The 27,576-nt window shown below is 42.7% G+C and overlaps 1 protein-coding gene across 7 annotated transcripts in view; it reads left to right on the top strand.

Annotated features, from left to right (window-relative positions):
• Positions 1–902: 902 nt before the first annotated feature.
• The window catches only part of tns1a (tensin 1a), a 77,248-nt gene continuing 50,574 nt past the window's right edge, over positions 903–27,576 (top strand). For 4 of the 7 annotated variants that reach the window (XM_079668392.1, XM_079668390.1, XM_079668391.1 and 1 more), the window contains exons 1-3: positions 904–1,754; positions 19,444–19,558; positions 22,044–22,081. In XM_079668392.1, the coding sequence (XP_079524518.1) occupies positions 1,659–1,754; positions 19,444–19,558; positions 22,044–22,081 (249 nt within the window). In that variant the 5' untranslated portion in view covers positions 904–1,658. Of the gene's footprint in view, positions 1,755–19,443; positions 19,559–22,043; positions 22,082–27,576 lie in introns of all 7 variants that reach the window. The other 3 variants (XM_079668396.1, XM_079668393.1, XM_079668397.1) reach the window with 2 other exon arrangements.

Here is a 27,576-nt window from a genome sequence, read left to right as displayed (position 1 = left end):
GACAGAACAGCATCCTCTCTACACTTTATCTCCCTCGCTCATTGCTTTGATGTGTTGTGATTGCGTTGGTGTGGCGATGGTGTGCCGGGCGGGAGGGGTTGGGGGGGGGATGAGATGGTGGTGGGGGGGGGTGGGGGGGGGTATAGCAGAGAAAAGCGTTCTGCAGTGAAAATGTGCTCCCACTGAAGCGTAGAGAGACTGCAGCACAGCGAACGAGCCTGTGCACCACCTGCAGTCGTGTGTGTGTGTGTGTGCGAGGGGAAATAATCACCCAAGACACAATGATTCAACACCCCGCTCCTCTCCTCTTCTGTCATCCTCCATCCTTCCTTTCTCTCCTCCCTCCTTCTCTCCCTTCGACCCAATTCTCCACACACTTTACAATCATCTCACCCCTTGCCTGCCTTGTATCCGCCTTGCACCGTGACGGCTGCTGCGTGTCCGCTTGTGTGCGTATGTTGCGCATGCTGCTGTGTGTGTGTGTTCATCAGTGTTCTCAAACACATTCCCCCCCTCCCGCCTCTCCCCCTGCGACTTTCCCTTTTTGTAATTCTCCCTCTCTCCTGATGTCTGTCATCCATCCATCCATCTTGACTCCTCCATTCACTCTTTTCAGCCCATTCTGTTGCTCCTCCACCTCTCCCGGTGAACACACTACTTGATGCGCACTTTCGCTCATACGCACATCTTCTCCTTCGCCGACACTGGCTTCAACTCTGAAACACAAACACTCAATGAATACACTCAATCTGTCATTCTCAGCAGAAAAAAAACCCCCTTCTGTTTTCCATCTTTTTCCTTCAACCGTTATGTTCCCAGTCCTTTCTCCCCCCCCCCCCCCCTCCTCACTCTTTCTGCTCCCCTCCTCCCGCGCTGGCTGAGTAAGTGCTGCAGCATCAGTGCATGTGTGTATGTGTGAGAGAGCAGGAGAGAGAGAGAGAGCGAGAGAGATGAGTGTGTGTAAGCGGTGTGTGTAAGCACCAAGCACCGGGGATCCTGAGCCTGGAGGGGAACCGTGTGACGAGAGGGGGGCTCTTCTGCCTGTGGATGTATGTGCCAGGACAGCGTTTTTTGTTTTTCTTCTGCAGGCGAGCGTACATGTGCGTGAATGTGTGTGTGAGACTGGGAGTGTGGGGCATGCCAGCGTGCGTGTGTGTGTAACAGTGTCGTCGATCAGCAGCGGGCTCTTCGCATTATGCAGCCGACGGTGCTCATCACACTTTGAGGACTGACTCATCTACACCGGGCTGTGGAGACCGAAGAGACGAAAGACGAAAGAAAGACAGATGGATAGCAAGACAGGAAGACAGTTTTAGGCTCTTGACGCTTTGGGTCCCTCTAGACTGTCCAAAGGTCTAGTCCATTTGTGGGACGCCAGTAGCTTCACACCAGCCCCCCCTCAAATTGGAATTGCAGACACATAGCCAGACAGGTTGCCAAAATTGCCCAAAAAAAAACCTGAAAGAAAAACAAAACCCCAGTTGTCCTTTGACGCTTTTCAACTGTGCTCCACGGAGTAGGACAAGAGGGTCTCCTTTCTCTGCGGGGTCTTTTTTCGCTTGACATCGTTCTTTTTACCGGGGGGGGGTTGCAGGATCCTATCCCGGCACCGAGGGGAGAGATAAGAGGCTGGCAGACGAGACGGGACAGACGCAGGCATGGCTCGCCTCAACTGGTGCCTGGCTGCCGTCGTCAGCTGGGGCAAGTTCCTCTTCGCCTGCTTCTTCCCTCTGCGGGGGGCCAAGCGAGACAAGGTAAGACTTCATGGAAAGGGGGGGAAGGGGTTTGCTTGGAATGGGAGATTGAGCCTGGATCCAACGGACTTAAATGACGAGCTCTGCACATGTCGGTCTTTCATGTCTCACTTCAGCCCACGCAGGTGACTTTCTTCTGCAATGAATGCCAAAAAATGTATCTGGAATTCTCATCCTGCATGAAATCCACATCGGAATGGGCCTCAATCATACCACTCATCCATTACATGCACTCAGTCGCTTTTACCTACACCACCAAATGACGTAGCTGTGAAAAAGAGCTTGACAACTGGTCATGGACCATGGGATCTGGAAGACTGGTTGGTGTCCCTCTAAGTGGCGATTCAAGGTCAGTGTAACATCTCCAAATTGTCTCCAGGCAGCTGCTCCAGATAGAGGTGGTGTGGAACCATGGGTTTTTGGACTTGGCCCTAGAGCAAGGCACTTGCAGCAACCACCTGGAACAAATGGTAGTTGCTCCTGATACATAGGGTCACCTTGCTTTCGGAACTGCAGAACTGTAATGCACCATTATTGTGGGTTTGCGTACTCCCGTAAAAGGGAACCGTTCATCTCCAGCCATTGCACGTCATGCTGTATTTTTTCGCTTTCCACGAGGGTTTCATCCCTGCGCCATATCCCGTTGGTCGTATGGCACATGTGTATGAGCAACAAAGGCCAATTGGAGTTCATTGAATGGTATCAGCCGAACGCACACTCCTGTTTCTTTGTCTGTTTCCCCGGAGGCAGCGTTATTAGCCAAACCCGGACCACAATTCTTTGCTTTCTTTATGCTCCTCTCTAGCTGATAATCAATCATATATATAACTAAATGGCACTGTTTCCTCTGACACACACTTACACATGCACTTACACACATGTGAGGGCACCAGAAACAGTGCCCGAGGTGATCCTCTGATAAATGGTGATCATTTTTGGAGGAGATTTTTTTTTCCCTTCTCCCAACGCCATGAGCATCTCTTGAGCAAAGAGAGAGCTTTTTTTTTAATAGCACTTATCCTAAGGCAGGACTGACCAAATCAGCCTAATGCACTGCACCCTCAGCAGTTTTTCAAAAATGATGTCCCCTTGTGAGAATATTATCCTAAAGTAAAGACACTTTCATGCCCCCTCATATCTTTGAATTTGAACCTCATCGTTGGAATCATGAAAGCTTTGAATCTAGATATTGGTGGAAAGGTTTGAAACTTGAATGTTGCAGTGCTGTAACTCTCCCTCTGCTGTTGCGTATGAGAACCGTTCAGGCAGCGGTGGTGTTTTAAAGTCTGGTGGTGATGATGGGATTTTGCTGGCGGTGACGCCGTAACATATAGTGCTGCAGCCGCCCGTCTCTCCAAGCCCCGACACCCTCCCACAACACCAGCAGCAACCCCCCCGCCCCATTGCCGCAGCTCCTTATCTCTATACCCGCGCTCATTCCTACCACACTCCCCTTGTCGCACTCTCTTGTATGGGTGCGTAAATGTGTGTGTAACTGTCTTTGCAGACACACACTCATTATATATCTCCTCGACCCTATGCAATGAATCCCCAACCCATTATGTTCGTTCAGTCACAGCTTTAGCTCAGCATGTCCTCTCAGCATTGGCTTTTTTTCTTCAATCTAGAGAAAGGATTTCCTTTTGTTTGACATTTTCTCCCTCTTAGGAACACTCTCATACATATACTGTCATTACATCGATACTGAAGAAGGTTTTCGCACCATTTTTCCGGATTTGAACCCAGTTTTAGCGTTTTTAGAGATGCAGGAAGATAAGGCACATCTTGAACTGTTCTACCTACACCGTCAAATGTATTATGACAACTATTAAGATATCCTTTTCTGTCTATATTTGGAATATTTCAACCTGTTTTCAGTAAAACTCAACTTGTTTTGGCTATTTTTCAAAATCAAGTCCTTGATTCCAGTATGGCCACCTTTCTAAATCTTAGTTGAATTACACAGACTCATTTCTAGACTATTCTTGAAAAGAGGTTGTACTATTGGAAAAGAAAAGGGTGGTGGTTGCAGTGGCACCAATTATTTTTCATATGTTCTAAGAAATAGGGGTTTTACAACTTAACGGACGGACGGATATTACTTGATAAAGAGTTCTTGCTCCAAAAATCTAGCACCAATGTTAAACTTTTCTTCTCACTTAGGAAAGTATATAGTTGTTATTGGAAAAATCCCCCTCTTCTTTCTTTATTACCCTACAATCAACTTGGTTTGATTATCACTGAAGGTTGCAACCATTTGTTTATCTGATTTTGCAACAGTTGGCTGATGACCAATTCATCATAAGTAGTGAGTGTCCAAAACAAATGACCTAGCAATAAGCGTTTCCCCTCTCTGACCCATGTTGTTTAATTTAACAATCAAACAAACGAGGATTTTGCCTCACAACAGAACTTCTTCCAGTGTGCATGACGACCATTGAGTCTGCTGCTTCAGCTGCAGCATCACAGCTGGTCACGTGACCGACTGGGAGGTGAAAGTGGAGAGGTAAGGCTCTGTGTCTTCCCTCCAAGGACCGCTGTGAGGTGTTCAGTTTCCATGGCAACCCGGCTCACACGGTCCCCACATGATAGGGCCGGGTTACGACAGGAGATGGGAATATTGTGTGTCTTTTGACTGCGATTGTGCAGCGTTTTTTTTTAAGACAGAGATGGGGAAACAAAGAGGGAGGTGGAGGGAATGATGGGTGAAGGTTTTTCTCCATGTGTGTTACTATGGTGACACTACGGTGCTACCATGGAAGGGTAACCCTCTGCTTCTCTGCTCTCCTGTATTCCCTTTCCCCTTCTATTTCTTATTCCTTCTCCTTTCCCTGTGTCTCCAAGTGTGTCCTTTCCTCTTTTTCCTTCTATTTCATTGAATTTCCTCTTGTTTCCTTTCATCTCTTTCCCCTTAAAAATGTAGTTTCCTATCCCCTTGTCTCTTTTCTTCTGCTTTCCTTGGTTCCCCTCCACTTTCCTCTCATTTAACTGGATTTCCTCTTGTCTCTTTCCTCTCTGTTTGTTGTATTCGAATCCGTCTCCTCTTTTCCGTTTCTTCCCTCAAATTTCATATAATGTCCTTGCTTTTTGTCTGCTTCCCCCTGTCTCCTTAGCCTTCCTCTCCTCTCCTGTACATTTACTGTTTACTTGCCTCGCTATTCATTTACCTAATGTCCCCCAGGGCAGTCAATTCACATCAGGCAGTACTGCAGACAGCCAAAAGAGAAGAGGGTGATGGGAAAACTGTCTGCTGAATGGCTCCCTATTCTCACCCTGTAGATTGCTTCTCTCAGCATATGCATGAAAAAACCCATTCATTGCTCATTGTATTTATCACATGCTCACCTTCCACCTTGAGCGATATCGTCCAACTGTGGCTACAGTGGGCATGTACCCCGCCCAGGGATCTGCAGAGTACTCGCTGTATTCTCGGATGGCGTTCAGTATGATGGATGCTCTGTTATTTTAGCATTAAAGCTTTAATGTGATGGATTCTCCAGCGACAGAAGAGGGGCCTGCACATGTGGAATTCTCTCTTTTCTTCTCTTCCATCTTGTCCAAACAGTATATCTCGTACAACCAAAATATTTGAACTTCTTTGGTGTGTTGGTGGAGCTCTTGCATTTGTCAGTGTATGTATATCAAATGTTATATTGGTAAAGGCTGCTAACATCATTGGATTTAATGAGATTTACTGTCCCACGCTGGCCTAAATACCCTTTTCCACGAGTGCATTTCTCTGGGAAATAAAGAGTATGTGTGCTTGTGCCTGCCTGCTGGCTGTTTTCAGTGAGTCCCGGCATGTTGCATTGGGAATAGGGGAATAAGAACCTGACCTCACTGTACAAAAATGTTGTACTGTGAAAATACACCACTCCCAAAAGCACACCCAAAATCAATGCTTTTTGCAGGTGGTAAAGTATCACCTTAATGTCTCTTCTGGCTGCACCCAGACAGAAAAAAAAACATTAGATGCATGCACGTTTTATAAAAGCTTACCTGTCTGCAGAGGATTGGTTGGAGGCCACTAGAGGCTGCTATAGCAACCCCGTTTACACCAGTTGGCTGAAGGGAGTAAGTCATATGTTTCGAACAAAACTAAAAACTGTTCAGGAGTTAACATGACAAGTATTCCCCCAACTGTGCTGACATTATGTTAATGCACACAGTGGGAGACATAAACACACACACAGATTTGGCGTCAGGTTAGCCTATGGATTGTGGTAACTGTTACAGTGGAAGTGATGGAGTGCAGCAGCGATCAATAGAGGGTGTTTTCTCAAAATGAATTGGCTCTTAGCCCTTTATGGATCGGACTGTGGAGTGATGTAATGTGCCCGCACTGCTGATATAATGTTGATTCAGTGCTGTATTTGATGTAGATGTACACATGCATGGAGCCATATACCTCACACATGTGCTCGGGAAATGTATGCATACATGCATGTGGACTATTTTGTTTATGCACAAATGGGACCTGGGAGGATGAAAAACCCACTGTTATGCACATATGCAAGCATGACCAAAAGGGTTATCAACCTGTTGGTGTAGTCATATTTAGAACGGCATGCAGTGCACACTTTATTGAGTTATCAGATAAGATCCAGGACAAATGATGTCATCAGTTTTTGTCTTCCTAGGCTTCAAAACTATACATTTTTTTAAAGACATTTGAAGATAAACACTGGTCCCTGAAGTCTGAAGGCTTAGTTTGAATGTTTTGTACCCTCATATATGTGAGTTAGAAGCGGCCTGCTACACAAACTACAATGTTTTATCATCCAATCAGATCATTGAAAACTAAAGGGGGCAACACAGACCTCTAGCAAGCATAGTTATCATGACAGAAGCAAGGATGGAAGTAAGGTGACAAGATAAACTAGGATATATCTGACATTTCTGGCCCTTTTTATTTCACAAAATAAAAGGAAAAAAGACAAAGAAATCATCAGTAAAGCTTCAAAGAACAATCCATTAAAGCGGTATTGGCTGCTTTACCGCTTCAATCTCGAGCAAGCGTATGTGAAAGTGTAACACTGATTTCTTGGAATACCCCATAAAGTCTTTCTTATGGGTATTCAGGACAAGTTATGTCAGTTCCCTTGCATACAGTATGTCACCGCAGGAGAGTACTGCACGGCCATATGGTCCTTGTTGTTTGCTAACATGGCCTTTCTTTGAGTGTGTGCACGAGACTGCATTTGCATATGCAATGTCTGTACACCACAGTGATGATCTCAGCTATATGTTCTACTGGTCCCGCGCCAACTTGTGCAGCCTTTACCTGTTAGCTTCCCACTGTTTGTCCGGCCTCTCAGCTGCGTCACAGCATCTGTCGAGTCCTGCAGATATTCTGAAGGGAGAGTGGAGATCTGGAAACAGGAAGGGGGTTTTGCCGATGAAAAATTGAAGTGACATTAGCGCAGACGTGAGCGAGCATGCTCTGGGTGGAGGGAAAGAGAGGTGAGGTATGCGGCGGAAGGGAGTGGACGGTGGTCAATGAATAGGGTGTGTGTGTGTGTTAGGGTTAAAGAAAAAGAAAGGGGAAAAGGAGGGATCATTTGAGGAGAGGGGAGGGAGAACGAAATAAAGGCCAAGACTCACCTCCCCCCTTTTCCCACATGGAATAAAGTTACCACACTTCAAGGGGGACAAGAGAGGGAGGCAGAAGTGAGGCAGCGAACAATAGAGTGACTGAGTGAGAGGGAAGGACCAGGAGTGGAAGCAAGAGAGGGAGGGAGCGCAGATGCGGGAGACTGACTGAGGCCGTCAGAGAGAGAACACGAGAGCCTTCCCTCCCCTCCCCTCTGTGCACCTCCATCATGGATCTACATCGCCAACACTTGCATGGAAACATTGGGCATGTCTTGGAATACCATGGATCTCTTCCGTGAGCCTGGAGATCCCTTCTTTTTTTCCCAGGATGCCATCCGTCTCTCTGTCTCTGCCCTCTGCTCTGGCAGGGAGGGCCAGAACCTGGGTCTGCCTCTCCTGCATGTTTTGGGTAAGACAGGGATGCATTGGGGTCCAGCAATAGGTTGTTAGGGATTCAGATTTCCCAAAAGAGGCATGAGACATTTCTGAATGCTTCTTTTCTGCCCATGTTTTTTTCAATTGCTCCAATGGACCTTCCATAGTGTTGTCAAGTGGGCGGTTATGTTTATGTCTGATGTGTTGAGGAAGTGAGGAGTTCATGGTCAATGGTTCCTTTTGAATTGACAACACAGCAGCACCCCTGTTGCTTCTGATTCTTGTTTATTGTTATTTTTGGCTAACATTTGACTTTTATACCAAGCATACCAAGGTCTAATGCAATTCAAACTTAGATCCCACCATTAACATCCTTCATCTTCTGGTCACTAGAGGTCAAGTTCAGATTTGTCACACACGACAAGGTGGCAGGCGGATCTACAGCGGTTGACTCTGTTGCGTGATCTTTGCTGGACTAATCTAGTTGACTGCTCTGTGGCGACTCGCATCGGCGCGTTCTTGCGTCGGGTCCACGCGGCCACGGCACTCGAGCTATTTCTGGTTTCTCCTGTATAATTTAATCTGCTGCTGTTCGCTTCTCCTGCTCTCTGGGACTGACTGAGTGTGTCAGGAACCGGGGTATTTCCACGCAGCATCTTGGTTTGAATAAAAAGAAAGAAAAAGTCAAGCACGCCAACACACCACTTGACATGTGTGATGATGTGTTTGGATTAAGGGTGAATAGGGACATCTTTTTCTGACAAAGCAACATAGATTGAGGATTTAAGCCTTTTCCTTTACATGTGGAATCTGCCTTTTAAGATGCTGTCCAGACACACAACCATAAAAAAAACAATGAGCATTTATATGTAAACTACCTCTTCCAGCATTACCTACCTTTTTATGCTCCTAGCTGCAATGCAACACCACCTTTAATGAAGAAGTAGGTGTATTTATCGCTTTTTTTCTGCTATAATGTATACACAGCGTATAATGATCCTACCCAAGTGTTAAATGAGGCATCTGCCCTACTTTTCTGTAGCTTGCAGTGGGGGAGAGGGCCATTTAGATGCAAGGGGAGAGAGGCAGGGTGGAGGGAAAGCTCCCACGCACTTCATATGCAAATCGAGACATTGAGTTGTCCAGATGCAAGGCTTCCGATCCAACATTATGGCTCCTTCAGATTGACAACAAAAATGATGATGAAGGGGAATAGAGAGGGGAAGGACATGAGTGTTGTGAGGTGTGACATCAGCAGAGAGAGGAAGGAGGGTAACAAGGAGAAGCTGAGTGACGTGTGAAATGCGGGTTCTAAGAAAGCTCCTCAAATATACCCTATTCATTATTTATCACCCCGCACACAGAGAGAGAATATTTGATTTGACGTGCTGACAGAAATAGCCACAAATGAAGGCTAGTTTGTACAGCACTGGCCAAATACTTCTGTGTGTTAATTACTACTTTACAATATGTTAAGCAGCCCTGCCATGAATAACAACAACCGTTATTTGACACAGCACCAGCGATATGATTTCTTTGCATATTCACTAAAGAATTTCCTGTAGGTGTTTACCCGAGTGCAGCCAGACCTGGGATTATGCAGAGTCACAAGTTTGAGTACAGACCTCAGTTGTTTTCTGATGCTAACTACGCTCTACTTGGATTTTGTAAAATTGCAAGGCAAACATAAAATAGGGCAAGTATCTGGTTTTGTGCAATCATTGCTAAAAGTCAGTTCATGCATGTTGCACTTAGCCCTTTTCTTTGAACATTTAAAAAAGATCAGTAAAACACATAGATTGTATATAAAAGGGCGGTTAACACCATGACCCATTGGTTTGAAGTTTGAATGCCTTGGTCTAGCGTTTTGCTCATCGCCATGTTGGTTTTGGCCAATCTTGTAGGGTTTTTTGGAAACAGAAGTGGTTCATTTTCTCATAGACTTCTATACAATTTGACACATTTTTGCAAACACAGGAGTCACCTTCTCCTGGATATTCTGCATCGCCGCTTGGGCAAAATCTGTCATTGTTGGACAAGAAGACATATATTTATTTGCATTTATACATTTGAGTATAACACAACTGTGACTTAATGATGAAAACAAAACCAATCACCACCAAACGAACAATATTAAACTAAATGTAACAACGTTTTCCTTGGGATATTTGTTGTTAGTTTTTAACTTTGACTACCCTCTTAGTTTAGATTATGATCACAGTGTGTGACATAATACACTAGAAACCCTCCATATTACCATAAAAGTCATGTTATTCTGGTTTCTGATGCATCAATTTTGACAAAGCAAAATACCTTACTGTGGCAGATAAGGTTGAACGATAATGTATATGGAAAATTTACGACTTGTTTTCATATTGGTGGTTGTTTGCTTTGTGATTTATTTGCCTTATTGTAGTTGACGTGACACTGTTGGACATTACAGATTGCATAATAATCAGTAAACCTTTCCTTTTATGCTGCAGTCCAGTACTCGGCAGCTGAAAAACTGTAAGCAACAATGTATTGTCGATTCATCATGTCTTCAGTTGTCTAACAGTGTTCCTCATTGACTGAACAGAACCCCTGGAGAGCTCTGAAAATCAATCCTTTGATTGGACCGCCTGCCAAGCCTCTGTATGTGTCACCTCTGTATGTCTCTGTGTGTGGCCTGGTGAGTATTAGGAATGTCTCTTTCCTTTGCTAATAAGAGCGTATCTGCTAGCCATGCTTGGTGATTAGCTTGCGTTGGGTGAGGGCATTCTTTAATAATGAAGATTTCTCTACTTCTGCGTGCGGGCCAGGAAGCTTTTTCCCCAACACACTTTCTTAATTATTTAATTTTGCAGTCAATGGAGTGATTTGAAATTCTACAAATATTAGTAAAAATCCCAATCTCTCTTGGTCGTCCTCAGACGAGCCCTCCATCGTTGCTTCCAGTCATCCCGGTTCTCCATACATCTGGCCAGTTCATTGGTACTTTGTGCTCCTACGTCATTCTTGAGTACGTCCACGTATGTCGTGACCGATGCCCGTGTGTTGGTTCCCACAGCACCAATTTGCCGGCTGGCAGCTCTTGATGCCTTTGGCAATGTCCTGCTAGTCTCATTCTCCTGGCTGCAATTTTCTCGCTCACACTTGGTATTCCCTCATACAGGATCTTGTTGGTTACATGTACACTCTTGCTGATGTTACATACTGCTCGAAACATTCTGATGTAACATCCGTCTAGAGACTTTTGCAGCGTTGGCTTCAGGGTCCAGCATTCACTGCCATAGAGGAGAACAGACTCTACCGTTGCATAGAAGAAGCTGAGTTTGATTTGACGGGGGAGGTTGGAGTTCCATACACTGGTCATGCCGTTCAGGGCCCTCCATGCAAGTGCCTTCCTCACCTTAAGATCTTGCTCGGTTGAGTTGACCCATGAGCCCAGGTACTTGAAGTCCTTGACTTCTTTAAGCACATTGCCTTCTGTTGTTGTCAAAGGTGGATGTTCCGGTAAGATGTTATAGGTGATAACCTCAGTTTTCTTGGCGTTTAGCCCAAGGCCAACCTTGGCACACTCTGACTCCACTCTCAAAGATAATTAACTCTAAAACAATAATTAGCAATATTGGCTGACATAAATGGTCAAGTACCCTCATGTGGCTTCATCAACGACTTGGTTTTATTGTGGGTTAACTTTGACCCTCGGTCTATTTATTCAAACAGTTAGTCTTTGGTAAAAATATGAGGAAAAAGTGACTTTTTTCCTAGATGTAATAATAACAGTGGTGATATAGTTTTGATGATGATTCCCACCTCCAAAAGACATGGAACTGCACTTAGACCTTCTTTTGGTCAACAGCCTCCGAAGGGACCTGATGTGCTGCTCAGCTGCCACACAGACAGAGATCCCCCCAACTCTCTCCGGAGCTTCCTCCTTTCTTTTTCTTTGTGCATGTGTCTACTATATACCTGCCTTGCGTGTGGTACTGTATCTTTGAGAGTCAGACTGTCCTCAGAGAGTGTGAGCCGTCACTCTGGCTAAACAACGCTCTGTGTATCCGTGACCAGGTGATTTATATGCGATGTGACCGGATGCCTCCCTCCAGGCCCCCGGGCCAACACCAGCCATGCCGCGACCTAGCTTCAGCTCACTTCCCCGGGGCACTGTGCACCGCTCTGCCCCCGCACCAAGTCTGGATCCCTGCCCAAGTTCTATCTGTGCACCATCAAACATCACAAAGAGCTTGAAGTTATGACAGCCATAAGATGTAGAAGTGTTTATGTATTGGCAGGAAACCATAGGCACTCTCAACAAATTGATAAGTATCGTTTAAGAGCTTACATAGATACTAACAAATGGCGACTTAGCCACACATACCTCTGCATATGAGCTTGTGACGTGTATCAACATGTAGGAAAAATGCAAAGGGCTTCTGTTTTGCTCTTGTCCTGTGTGTGTGTGTGTTCATTTCCCCCAGATGGACTCAAGAGAGTGGAGCTCATTTGCAAACACAGCATTCTAAGTTCATTAGCAGCTGGCTAATGACCATAAGCGGCCTAGACTTCATGATCACAGCTCATTGATCTTTGTGTCCCTCTGTCTGCACCTGGTATTGATCATATCGCGCAAACAGTATAACAGCTACCCCCTCACGTGCACACACAAATGCATGTGGATTATTTGTTGCATCCATAAAACATCACACCCACATTAAAGCAGGAGGTAGACCGTTTCTGGTCTTCAAGGATCTGCTCCAACCTGGCAACCGGCCTACAGTGTCAGTCCAGTGGGATCGGCTGTATTCAGCGCCATAAATAAATCATGCTGCGCTCACATGTATGTGCTTGTACTCTGATCCATACTCCAATGAAGTATGGAGGTAGGCAGGGTAAGAAACGCAATGTATCAGGGCCTTAGATTTGTAAAGATATGATTCATATCTTACATATTTTTGGACTTTATATGTTTGTTGTAAAAATGGAAAGACAGTTCACAATGTACATATTAATTTAATTAATTAATTCAACATTTCTATAGTCCACTGTGCAGCAGGTCTTTTTTAATTAAATGTCAAATGCCATTTTGGATTTTTTTTTATTATACATTTAATCCATAAATGCTGCTTGCATTAATGAAAGATCAGTTTGCATTACAATCTTCAAATTTCACATAACATATGGATATTTTCCACTTTTAAACAGCTTTTTCTATTACATTTGTTATGGAGCAGTAGAACACCCAAATAGGTTTGTGATTTAATAGAATTTTGGCTTAAATAATATGTGGTTCATTATAATGCTACAATAATTCAGGATGCTACATAAATTCACCTGGACTTTAGTAACTCATGTGTTTCAGCAATTCACACATTTGCGCATTTAAAACCCTGTGTTCTAAATGTGAAAAGTTATTTTATGAGGGTTAGGTAAGATACATAGATTAGATTTTACCGCAAAATCCCTACCAAATGTTATCCCCTTTCACCGTAGTATTCTGATCAAATACGAATGATACCAAGTTTTTTTCCTGCGAATAAATCCACCATTGTTTTCATTTGCATATGCTTATGAAACAAACATGTAAATGCTGACACGCTCACATACTGTACACAAATATGACAAATATCATCCTGGTTTCCATTTTTCCTCTTGTTGTGTTTCTCCTTCTCGTTTTCTCTCACTCTCTCTCTGTCTCACAAAGGCGCCCATTGTGCCTGACAGAATTTCAATTTGGTGGAAATTGAAAGCAGGTGTGGCTCTGCTTTTTCATCCCTGGCTTCTCTTTTCCCCCGGCCTGTTAGTGTCTGTGGGGCCTGTTCCTCATGCTTGACTTCATCGAGCCATGTCATCCAAGGTTTTTAGCTGGGTTTGGAGCTCCTTGCCTTTTTTTTTTTTTTTTCTTTGTCCGAGTGACTCATTCGCTCCCTCTGCTCACCTCGTCCATCAACCAAGTAGTCACTAACTCAGAAAACAATTCACCCCAATCACTCACTTTCTCTGTCACATAGTATTTATCTTACAGCGGACAGCCTTAGGAAGGAAAGCGTGTTTGCTGCAGCCTCTGGCATTCCTTCGCAAACAAATTATTTCCAGGAGGAATAGGAAAGGAATAAATTGCTCCGATTGTAACATGTATCTTTTATTAAAGAAATACCTTTTTTGTGCCCCAGATAAGAACATCTAATCTTTCAGCTAATTATACAGAATGAGTCCTCTAGTTATTTAAACATCGTTCCTTTTAGATGGTTGTTGTACACAAATGGATATCTGACTGGGCGGTTATAAGACTACAGGGTTTTGTGTTGATGAACCTGTGTGGCAGAGAGTGTTAGTTTGGGTTTCAGTGCCTCAAAATGCACCTGACATACTGTAAACAGGAAGTTCCAGACATCAACAATTACCATTATATTGAGACTTTTGCTTTGACTGCTCGTGGTGGGTATGGTTCGGATGACTTCTGTATTATATGGGTCTGATACAGAACATGAAATGTGATCAGCTGTGGTGAGCAGTGTAGATTTTTGTCCATGGAGGAGTTGTGGTAACCGCCATTGTGACATCAATACCTCAAAGAACAACTGCAACACATTGTTGTATTTAACCGATTTTTTCTGGCCACTTGGAGGCAGCATAAACAAGCACTTAACACAATATTGACATATAATCACCTTAAACAGAAAAGGTATTAGCAACACTTACAGACACATTGTACTGATAAGTTAGGGGGAAATATTAGAATTCATTGGTAGTCGTGTTCGTTTCCAACTGATTTTAGGTCTAACATGTCGTTATCTCCAATTTGCCTTCACTAGGCTCACATTTTTTAACTTTTGCAGCACGTTTTTGACAGACTGCATGCACTTTATTTAATAAGAGATCTAGCTAACAGACAATTGCATTAATCAGTTGCTAGAGTGTGTTAGATACTAGCTAGTCATTGATGATGAATAACAAATGAGTGGGGTTAAGGTGTACACGCATGACTGAATACATGCATGTTTTGTGATTGGTTGTACGTGCCAGGACTCATTTGTGTCCATGCCTTGTCCCGGTTACAGAGGTAAAGAGCATGCCTTTGAGAGAGTCAACCCCCCCCCCCCCCTTCCCACTCCCTCCTGCTCCCACATCTTGGCTCTAAGTGGGGTCGCGGTGGAGGTAGCGTAGTGATGCTTTTCATTAGCTAAGTGCAACTGGGGGAGAGGAGCACAGGGCCTTGATTTACTGTGCCTGCTGTCTATAAGCCCGGACACACACACACAAACACACTCTCCCAAAAACACCTACTCTCCTCTTCCTCCGTCCTCTGCTCTTAGACCACTCACTCTTTCCCTTTATCCCCCCTTTTTCTCTCCATCTACATCCATTTTCCTTCCCATCTCTGTTTTTCCTTTTCCATTTTCTCTCTGCGGCGTCTCCTGGGATTGTCCTTCTCACACGACACAGAGGACAAGGCTTGTGTTTTTTCAGTTTTTGGTGTTGGACGTCTTTAGGATGGCTCTCTAGTCGAAAACACAGCTGCCATTTAAGATTTACACTCTCAAAAATGACTCCATCATTGTGAATTGACCAAAATTGGAACTTTAAATGATAAAATAATGATTGTTTTACAAATATTTCAGCATGGAATTTTGGTTTTCTTCATGACCGTCCTGAGTCTCTTAGTTTTCTTGATTTTTGGTGACACCCTAGGTGACAAATGGCCATGGCGTTGGAGTTTGAACTTTTGAGCTTATCTTTTCTTCTACATACCATTCAAAAAAAATCTCACAATGGCAGTAGATTGTCTTTGGAACATATGTACATTTTAGGAGCATCAAGAAACATCTAAAATATGTATACCTAGCTATTTTGTAAGTGATGTCAACTTTTTGGGAAAGTTAAAGAAATACTTTTTCTTGAATGTTCCTTTCCTGGCAAAACGTTGTCTTTTCCTTGATATGATCATCAGGAAGCAAGTTGTTTCGTACCGGATAATAAAATCTTTCATGGATGGTTAAGAAACTCATGGCATCCATTAGGGAAGTGGCTTTCTGATTACAGGCCTAATTGTGAGCTTTCGTAACATATTTTACTAAAAGTTTTAAGAAGTGGGACCCGGTGTGTGTGAGCCTGTGAAACTCTGAGGGTAATTTCCACTCAAACTAAGTATGATCCCTGTTATACTCATGTTTGATTACTCGCCATTTAAGCTGCTGGGGCCCTTTTCCCTCTCTTTCTGAATCCCAGATGCTCCATGGCAGCCATCCAGCAACCATGTGCAGTGGCGATACTCAACGTGGGCATGTTTGTGTGTGTGCAAACTTATGTTTTTCTGTCCTTTTTTGAAAAACTCCTACCTCATCCATCATAGTTTGACAGGACACATTGACCCCAGTTGCCATGGCAGCCAGGTAACCATGGCTCCTGCCTGTGACACAGCTGGCGGTGTCTGATTGGTTTAGCCAGCGGCTTTCTGCCAGGTCATCTTTAACATCAGGGCTGGAGAGTGGCACCAAGGTGCTTCAACTGCTATTTATAAACCTAGACGGGCACACTGCAAAAACATGCCCATCTTAGTTGTTTTAGATTGGGTTTATCAGAAGTCAGAAATTCTTTATATGACCCACAGCGGGAAGTTTAAATCGTTACAGTAAATAGAATCGTGGAATCTGAATGGAACTGTCCTTGACTAACATTTCTTGTACGATGAGGTTTCATTCAAATCAGTGTATTGTCAGGTCATGTGAGTGGGTTACAGTTTCACAAAATGACATGTATCTGTTGTATTTATTTTCATTGGCATTGTTATACTGCCCTTTGTTTTCCTTTCTCGCATCGTCTTCTTTGGTTGGTCCAGCTCAGCAGTTCTCCAATAATCACGATGGGTATCACTCAGCTCAGATTACTTCCCTTCCCTCTAATGAAAGTGTCTGCGGTCCGTCTGTATTTAAACCTGAGCTGCTGTTCAGTATATCTACCAACTTGTGAAATAAGAATATCTTTAATGAGTCGGATTACATACTGGTTCCACTTTTTTTTTTATCAGCGTATTGTTTGTTGAACACTACCTTTTGAAACACGCTTCGTCCGGCTCTGTACAACCAAGGTCAGCCATGATTCCTCTGTGGAGCTTCTAGCGAGTGGGTCACAGTGTGACAAAAGCCATTAAGATGTAGGGAGATAGTGAGGCGAAAACGCTGAGAAATACACTTTTGTAATAGCTTTGAGCCAAATTGACTGCGGCAGATGGAGAGAAAAAAAAAAAAAAAAGGCCGGAGAGCATCGGAGAGAAAATGAGCTCAAAGACAAAGAAGCAAAGGATTACAATCCTCTGTCCTGCTTTCATCAGTGGGCCTCATATCACCTGCAATCCTTTGTAGTTGGAGTAGTTCTGGTAGTAGTGGTTAGAATAAGTTATGCTAGCAGAGATGGTTTTAATTTAGTGTACCTGGAATTAAAATTCAAAAAAGATACACGTGATATTCCTCCGAATCTACAAGGAAGAGTAGCTTGTGGGCACAAAAACTCAACACATCATTAATGACCGATTGGTGGAATCCAATGCTGACAACTGTTACACTGATTATGGGATGGGATTGCCCAATTTTAGAAAGATGTAGAAAGAAAGCTTTGAGGGAAGTTTGTGCTATAAGCTGATTGGTCGGTCCAACTTTCATTGCTGAAAATTGGCGTAGTTTGAAGAAAATGGTCTTGTTGACATTGGGGTTTGATTTATTTAATATGAATGTGATACTATTCACTTTGGTTTATTTGGGAATCGATGCAGCATTTACAAGAATTATTTCAAAATGTAGCCGCGGATAACACAAAAAACGACCAATCCCTCTCAGATGATTCACGGGATTGTTTCCACGTGAGTTCTTGAAGACACTCTTTCAAGGTGATAGTTGGAACAAGGTGTCTTTTAAAATACTGCTTTCAATAAAGTTTACAGTCCAGCAGAGCCCAGCCTAGACTGGCCCAGCTGCACAAATACACAGAGGAAATGACATCATCATTATGACTCACCAAGGGGCTTATTCAGTCAGAGGGATTGTGCGAAAAGAGATCAGTAGTAAAGTGGTGGAAGGTGAGAAACAAGGGGTGAGCGAAATAAGCAGCTTTCAATAGCTGCATACTTTTTCTGAAATAGTGTCAAGCTAGCTTTTATTAAAAATAATATATATTACTTAAAACCTGCGTAATTTGCATTGCGTCACTTGGGCCCCAAACTGTGAAAAAATGACTGAAAAGGTCCTAAAAAACTCTTTTTTTCCAAAAAATGTTAAACTCTATGTCAGGTTGAGCTGCTTAAAAGTTAAAGCACCATCAAAGGGAAATTCTAGTGACCCAGTTACAGTCTTCTTGGCTGCGTTATCCTCCTGGTTCAAATCAGCATTGAGTAATGCGCAGCTGTTTGGAAGGACAGTTTTGTTTTAATGATGCTTTGAAAGCGTTGGGAATGTCACGAATACATCGTAAACAAGTCCTGGAATTCATTTTGCAGAGGTCTCTAGGGTTCCTTTTTAAATGTTCTGTTAGCCCCACCTCACATGAACACATCAACCCCACCTCACATGAACACATCAACCCCACCTCACATGAACACATCAACCCCACCTCACATGAACACATCAACCCCACCTTCATCACGGTCATTTGAATATCATTGCTTTTAGGCATACAGAAAATGCTGAGCACTTTTTATTCCTCTCTGCTCTGCTCAGTTTTTGGTGCAGTTTCTAGAGCTTCTGTGTCCTCAGGCAGGAAATATTCCAACACACACACACACACACACACACACACACACACACACACACACACACACACACACACACACACACACACACACACACACACACACACACACACACACACACACACACACACACACACACACACACACACACACACACACACACACACACATGCATGCATGCATACAGTACCGTATGAACACACACACACACCCAGGCGTACATCATTCCTAGAGTTTTTTGAGGTTGTTGGCTGCTGTGAGGCTTCTTTCTTCCCCACTCTCTCCTCTTCATCATTAATTAGTCATTTAATTAAAAACTTCAAAGTGAAAGCATCCTCTGCTGGTGGGCGGGCTATGTCAGTGTGTGTCGTGTGTGTGCAGGTCCATGCAACATTGTGACACAAAATCATCTCAGCTATGAAAGTGTGTCTTTTTTGATCAAATAAACAACAAAACTGTATGTGTAGAAAAACCTATTATTATTTTAAAATGTGACTTTTACTGTATAATGTTTTGGTTTAAAAAAGGCCAGAAAGATTCATTTAGACATTTCAACATGATTGAAATAAACAAGTATCACCTGTTTGATCAGTTTATTCATCATTTATTATTTAAAATGTGAGAAAACATTGAACCATTTACAAAAAAGAGTTGCTCTGATCTCTAACTGTTGTACTGTAATATTTGTAAATTCTCAGTATGTATCAGTATTTTACCCTGGAGAAAGTACTTCATCAATTCAAATGAATCCAACTTGTTCTAAAGCTTTTTAGGAAAATTAAGCATTTGTCTCACATATAAAGAAATATATACACATTTAAAGGCACAAGTAAAACCAGTTCACGGAAGCCATCAAAGCCTGAGATCTAACATGCAGCAGCCGTAGACCAATATATCATAGCTGAATCCCAAATGTGTTGCTATTGGCCGAGGACCTGCTGGCAGCCGTTCAACCGACTCCCTCCTGATCTCTCTTCCTTCCTCTTCCTCCCACAGCCTGAAGAGCTGGAGGGCGTCCACACACACACCTTCAAGCTGAAGCCGTTCAAGAAGGTCGTGAGTTGTGATATATGCAAGCAGGCCATCACCAAGGAGGGCTTCATCTGCAAAGGTGAGTTTCACTCAGACTCTGATTCCTGTTGAGGAGGGCTTGGGTGTTGTCCCAGCATGCATTGGGGGAAAACACTAGCAATCAAAAAATTCCAAACCAATGGGGATATAATAAAGTAGGGATGCATAAGGATGGAAACATATTGGCAGATAAGGTAGTAACATTAAATATCGGCATTAATAAACATTTCATTCTGTATAACCATAAGACATGTGCAATTTAGTCTCATCTCTAAGAGGTTGACCAGTCAAAACAGAGCCGGCCAGCTAACCAATCAGAGCAGACTGGGCTCTGGTTTTAGACAGAGGGTGAAAAGAGGTTTTGCAGCACAGGCAGTATGAGAACAATAAAGAGCTTTTTGAACATTGAAGCATGGAAACAGTAGAGACACAAAATACATATGAACCTGAAAATACGCAGAATAGGGCCCCTTTAAACCTATTTTACACATTTGTATGAACTGATTTGATCATATTAGAATATAAAAGGTCAGAACATGCATCACATTTCTTGAAACTGAAAAGCTAGTTTTATTCAAAGTCCCAAAGTCTAAATACGTTCAGTCCTCAGTGATGTAAAATGTGTTTGGCAGCCATATTCTACATCTGTCTCTCAGTCTCCATCTCCTTTGTTTTGCCTTTCTATTCCAATGTGTGCACACAGTCTGCATGTTTGCATGTGTCTGCTGTTTTTACTCTCGGTGTCTCTCCCATCTTCCTCCCTGCCCTTTAAGCCCCATCTTCCTCCACTATCCACTCGCACGATTTTGGTTCTAATTTTAGAAGAACTGAAGGTTTTATTGTCACTCCAAGAAAAAGTCCAGGGGAAATTAACGTGAAAGGACTCCCGGGCAGCCTCAAATGTTCTTTCTTGTCTCCCTCCTTCCATCCATCCATCCATCTCTCTCTCACACTCTCCCTCTTTCCCTTTTGAAGTACAAACACTGCGTCTTTAGCAGGAGCCGAGTGGAAGCCCGGTGGTAGCAGAGCGGGCCTGTATAGGGCTTTGGCTGAGGATTTGCTGTTAAAATTAGCATGGCTGGTGCTGCTGCTGCTGCTGCATTAGCCTAGATAAGAGGGGGAAAAGGGAGAGAGGGGTAAGGGCTGGGGGGGGGTAGAGCGAAGCAGGATAAAGACAGAGAAATTGGGGTATAGGGGGATTTGGAGATAGGCATGCAAAACAAAGGGAAAAGAGAGCAAAGGGGAGCACGGGAGAATTACTCCCCCTTTCATCCCCCTTTTGTTCAATCATCCCCTATGTTAAAATACAGTAAGCTTCCCTTGCCAAATGCTAAAGCTTAAAGTCATCCAGCTGAAAGCCCAAAACGGCCCCCAGGAGCAGCTTCATGTGCGCAAACGCGGTTTAATCAGCGAAGAAGTGCTATTAAATGTGAGCGTGTTACAGCACTGTATGTTCACTACACATTGGACATCCTCCCTGCCCTTTACAGATACCAGGAAGTGTTGCTAGGCGCCCCAGTGAAAAGGCCACATTGCTAGAGGGCTTGTGGACAAAGAGATCAAATGTGTCATTGACATCCAGATGTGTTGCGGATTTACACAGTCTTAAGTGACTGAGGTTGTTTTGTCACCTGCACGCTCTTCGCATACTGTTATAACCTGGAACCAGTTGCCAGGCAACCATAGGCAAGTAAGGGGAAGATACGTTAGTTTTAAAACTAGTGTTTTCATACAGATTTAAGCATTTTGCTTTGTTAAAACATGCTCCAGAATTATTTCTAAGCTAGGATTTCACCTGCATGACCGGCGATGACAACTCAATGAAATATGAGTCAGTAATAAGTAGATAATTAGATGGACAAATATTCACTTAACACTCCAAATAATTACCAATCAACACAATGACCAAGTGCTCCATTTATCACCATTACACATGGCTTGCATAAATGAACCAGTGTTTTTCTGAGACCACCTGGAACATTCCTGCACCAACACCGCCGTCACTTCTGCTCACACATGTAAAAACACCCACACCACCTGGGGACCACCTACAGAGCAGGTGTGGGGGGGTCAACCGTCCTACCTGTACACACTCAGAAACATGGCCTTTTCACACCTAGAGGCCCATCCTTTCACTGTTTCTCAATATTTATTAAAACTCCTACTTCTATTGGGAATAATCCAGTCGTTTCATATTATTTGACCATGTTACACTTCTTTCTAAAGGGTCATAATAAGATAAAACAAACACATGTATGGATGTATGTTTGCTTTCTGTGGCCACTTGGGGGCAGCACCACAGCATGTTAGTCAGGATGGAGCTGACCTTGTTTCCTTTGCAGCACATTCAGCAACACACACAGCTGAGTAAAAAGACAGTTACATTTTCAACTGCAATTGACAATCAGTGACTTCTAAAAAGTGACTCTCTTAAATGGACTCTCAGGTAGAGACTGTGTGTTTCTTTGTCTTTTCATCCAGGTGTGCTCTTCTCTGCTAACCCAACTTTGTCTCTTCTCTTCCAGTGTGCAAGTTGTCCCTTCATAGAAAATGTGAATCCAAGGTAAGACAATAATCTTTTACTCCTTATTATGACTGAGTATATACTTGTTCTGTCGATACACGTGACCTTGGTCATTGTTTTTCCTTTTGAGTTTGTCTTTATATTATTAAAAAAGAGTTTAAAGCAGCTCTATCTATAGTTCTTAAAGTTAATATTTCTCTCTTGAAACAATCAATGTATGATCACTGATCTTAAGCTATGACTTGTAACAGATTATGATCTTCACGTTGCGCCTTTATTTTGACACGTCCATCAACATCTGCTTCCAAGTACACCTACATCCTAGTCCTAAGTGCTTAAACATGAGACGTGAGGCACTGCTAGTGAACAACAAGGGGTATTCTTTTATTAGTTTTATTATAAAGAATACTTTTTTCGTGACAATGTCCACCAATGAGGCCAGCTTGCAGATACAGAGGATTCCAACCAAAATAATACAGCTTCATTTAGCTAAATGAAAACATATATTTACAACATGATCTTGTTTTTGACCAGTAACTCCAACCCATGCATTTGCGGCAATCAATACATCTGAAATTTGCAATCTAACATTTGTTTGCAAAGGAACATTTTTGTTATTCTAAACTGCAGTATATTTAAAGAAAAATAAATTCTTCACTGCACACGACCAACATTTGATCCGAATCTTCAGTGGAAAGGGGAAGAATTCATGGGGAGAGTAAAGGGAAAGGAAGGAAGGAAGGAAGGGAGGAAGGAATGAATGATGGAGAGGAGGCAGGGAAAGGGCGGGGGTGTCAGATCGTAACAAGGTTATTCTTAGTGGTTTTAGTTGTGACTTGTGTGGAGAGACGCCCCCATTCGTACCTCCTTCCCAAAAACATCACCTCTACCCAAACATTACTGTAGGAACAAAAGCTGCGTAGAAGAAACATCCCAAATACCTCTAAAACCAGGCAAAGCCATTTGTGGTGGCAATTGGGGGAATAATCAGGATAACCAGAGTCATGAGTCATTCATTCTGGCGCTGACAGACATTGGATGCTTTGTGTCTGGGAAGAGAAGAATTGATGAGGATTGGAATTGTGTTTAATTTGGTTAAAAAGTTACAGCTTTGGCACCACATCCCTAATCCTTATTTGCTAATGTGCTAATCCCTAAAGTGGCTTAAACATTTGTGTTGGCGCCTTTCGAGTGAAATGACCCTCGATAAACAGGAAACAGTATGGCTCATTGTTTCAGGCCGTAAAAGTTCAGGAAAATGAAAGTCTGTGGATTTAGGCAGAGCGAGATGCTTTTTCTTCAGCCGGCTCCACGCTGACCTTGAACCGTAAATTTGTCATGAAGCACAATGAAGTCGTCGCCAGTGGTTCGCGGTTCTGTAGACGTGAAACCGCTGCTTCCCTGTTTTCATGCTTTATAGCAACCGGGACATCAAAAGACAGTTGTTCCAAAGCTTTAACGGTAGTGTTATCACTTTTTATGAAGCATCTCAGTGTTTTTACGACATTTTAATGGGGCCTACTCTAACTTTAGTGAGCGTGTGATAAACGTAAATGTTCTTAACATATGATGAGAGACACATATGTGTAATTTATTTACACAAAGAGTCTGCACTATACGGTTTTTCCTTGCAATTAGTTATATGATTGCTATTAGGAATGGACAAAAGAATCGTTTTTCTAATGATTATGTAACATCTGATGGATGGTCATTTTTTTTTTACCTTAATATTAGTTTGCATTCTTTAATTACTTTATTGCACTCAATATCTTTAAGTTACTCAATTCTGACAAAATAACTCAAATAAAAGTCATTTAGTTCATTCAAGTGTATTAAATACTATGTAGAAAACCAACATTTGATACAATTAATGTATGAAATGCAAACAAATAATGACAAAATGTTAGTATTTTTTGGCATGAATAACATTTATTCGGAGCGCTTAGTGGCATTTACTGACTAGAGACATTGCAATAACATACATGCCTGAATTAAAAGTAGAAACATCTCATTAGAAATCTCTGTAATTGCCATAATGAGAATCACTGCATATCACCCTGCTATATATTGTAATAGTATAACTACTTCTTCATTTGGTCAAGTACCTAAAAACATCACTGTCGTGCGGCTTTGTGCTCCAAAGGGATAACATGGAAAGTAAGATTGTTAAGAAGATATACAGTGACATTCACTCCTCTAAACAATCTGACTTATTGCACCTTTACAAGTCAATAAAACATTTCCCCTTCGTCCCTGTAATCTTGTTGTCAGTGGAACGATTACTGATGTGTATCGGTATTAGTATGTTTCCCTTCTGCTCCGGTAATCTGTCCCCGCATACGGGCTCGATCATTCATTTCTAAAGCTTATGAAAATGTCTTTGCGGAACATCCAAAAGACAGATGTGACCACTGATGTGTCCTGATGAAGAACGGCTGATAGTCTTTGGCTACCATTCAGTTTCTGTTTTCCTTTCTGTACAACCGCAAACGTCTTTGAGTGAACCGCTGTTTTTCCGAGTCCTGAGGACTTTCTAGCTTGGCGACAAATGAGTTATCACGCCAGATTGTATTGGAGATGGACTTGGGGACCTTAACGCAGTTGTTGTGGTTGCCTATGTTGAGTTGGATAGTGGGGTTGTGGCTGGAAATCTGGCTGGTTTGAGGCAAGATGCTCAAGACTTTCAAAAAATGTGCAAAATGTTTCCCTGGAAGTGCTTTTCTGGACTCATATGCAGTGTGTAGTGGTGAATTCCTGATGAAGTAATCCCTTAAAATTGAGGCTGTAATTAGTGTTTACTTTACATTTTTCTGAAAAACATCTTGTCTGAGAGCTTCCTCAATGGCAGAAACCAATCAGAATCCAGTTGTGGACAGTATGGATCACTGTTGGAACTTCAGATCAACATACTTGACTAGATTCAGGGTTTACTTTTGGCACTTTGCACACAGATCCGCGTGTGTGCAAGTGATCATGTTTACTTGTGTGTACTGGATTGCGCAGCGTGGTCTTCCTTACTCCTTGTGATTTATCCCTGCCATGTCTCGGAGGAGCCTCTTGGAATGCCGCTGCAGTGGTTTCTGCTGCTCTTTGGGGCTGGCGGGTTGGAACACACCAGGGAGGTTTGGCAAGGGCGAGACAGGGCCGAAGAGGAATGGTGGGGTTGGACAAAACAAGCGAGAGAAGAAGTTTTGAATATTCCTCTTGTCAACAACTCTGCTGAAAGGTGCTTTTGTCATTCCTTGGCTGCATTTTAGAGAATCCTGTTTACAAGTGTGTGTCTTGAGTACAATGTGGTGCTGTCTGACATGCCATATTTTTTCTACCTCAGCTGCAAGACAAATTGGCTTGGAAAATACTCTGTAGTTGTGTTGCGCTTGATAGATGCGTGGAAATTTGACAATGCTGTTTGGGTTTTCCTATTTTGTCTAGCTTTGTCTTGCACTAGGTTCAGGTTTTCTGGATTAAAGTATTGAAAAACATCGGAGGCTGGTGAAAAGATAGATGACAAGATGACTTGCGGATTCCCAGAACTCAAAAACTATTAGAAAAAGGTGCGAAAGGTTTGTGTAAATGTACAATTAAAGGCAATGGTAAAACAGAAAGAGGCAATGGAAACAACAGTTTACTTCTAGTCTAATAGAAACATTAAAAGTCAGCTGGGAAAACTTAGACCAGGCAATGCGTTGCTGACATTTACCCAGGTTCTCCCGAGGCCCTGGGGATCATTTGTATCTAAATCCATCCTCCCGCAGCACTCAGTGTTTTCAACACGTTTCTGTTCATCAGGCAATTCAAAAGATCTCACCACTTGTTTACTTATCGCTGCAGTCAGCTGGAGCCGAACAAAGTGCCCTCGTAATCAGGCTTTTCCACTTCCTGTGGTTGTAGATGTTTACAGATCTTGGAGCAGCACTAGGGGTGAAACAGTCGGACCAGGAAGTGAGTCACGGACGGAGACCAAGAATAAAATGACAGAGGGCATGAGACACATTTCAAACCAAAGGAGCATGTTCCTGTTGACCTGGTTATACTTCAGTCTGTCAGGTGGAGAGCATTTTCTTCTGTGAGGGTTTCACACGTCAACTCTTATGCATTGTTCATAGTAATCTTTAAAAGTCATTAGTTAGTGGAAAAGCAAGGAAGTTGGTTTTTTAACGTCATTATTATCTTTAAATATAAAAAAAGGTGTCTCTTTTGTGACTGTAGTAATTAAATCTCTTCAATGAATAACTAATACGGTGTGCTGTTAAATAATCGGAAAAGAAAGTTCTTAATACTTAATAATTAACTGTTTTTTGTTGAGGTGAGAAATGCACTTTGGCATCCCAGTCACATGCTGAATTTCTATTTTTAGTTGATTCAATAGTTCCTTTGTCATGCAAAAAGTAAATCCAGAGGATATCATTGCAGCGAGGAGACTCAGACATCCCGTTTCATCTCGACTAGCCCAAAATCCCCCTCTGTCAAGCTGAGCTCGCTCGCAGCTTACATCACACAAGCAGTGAGGTGCTAGAACCGGCTACGCATTTTAGAAGAGGGAGAGTCTTCACCTGCAACAGCAGACTTTCACTGTCACGAAGTCAGTCAAATCATGCACATTCCAAACTCCACTGAGCCTGACTCCAGCTACGCCTGACTCCAGCTAAGCCAGTGCAGAATTTAAAGGGTCAAGTGTTTTGAGGTCTGGCTGTTTAATCCTAGCATCCTTACATTTAAATCCACATCCGAACATGTGTGAAAACTGGGAGAAGCCTTTAATTAGAGCTCAGGCGAATTACATGCTCTATAAAGTGCAACCCAGGAGCTCTTTAATATTTCAGGAGGAACGCTTATAACCCCGTTTTACCACTGACTGTATAACTTGCGACTATTTATGTACTAGGCACGTGTGTTTTTGCGGATATCAAACATTTGTATTGATTGTTAGAAACCACAGACTGTATTAAGGAGTAGACGTAGTCGCAGTGAAGTCACCCATTGGTTTGTGGACTGTTGGATTGAAGCCTTCAGATTTTTTTTTAATTTGTTGTTCATTTAGTGAAGCAAGACATGAGAGGTGAGACTGGATATGTCGTATATTTATACGTTGGGTGACCTGGCAAGAATATCAGAGTTAAAAGAAAACATGTATGCGTTTGCCTGCTTGATTTTTGGCTGTCCCAATCTTATTTTTTGGACATCTTGATTGTTTTTAACCAGAAGGAACACATGATTGTAAAGAAAAGCACAACCAAATGCTGAAAAATACATTTTTAAGCGACCAAAAGGCTAAAATAACTGTCATAAACTCACTTTCTAACCACTGGACCGTCTCCATGACAACTTTTCAGTGGTGTTTTACAGGCTTTTGTCCTTCCAAGGTTGTTCTTTTTTATATCTGCTTTATTATCTTCCAAGAAGTGCAGTGAGCAAGACCAAAAACACAGTAAGACGTGCACAGAAGCAGGGATGAGGTCCGTTCAAGAATGTTGGCATGGAAAAGGGAGTAACTATCCAAGCATGGAAGTGAAAAAAGGTAGAACAAGACAGAG

Source organism: Notothenia rossii, assembly GCF_949606895.1.
Source record: "Notothenia rossii genome assembly, chromosome: 3".
Classification (NCBI taxonomy): Eukaryota; Metazoa; Chordata; class Actinopteri; order Perciformes; family Nototheniidae; genus Notothenia; species Notothenia rossii.
This window is presented reverse-complemented; position numbering and strand designations above follow the sequence as displayed.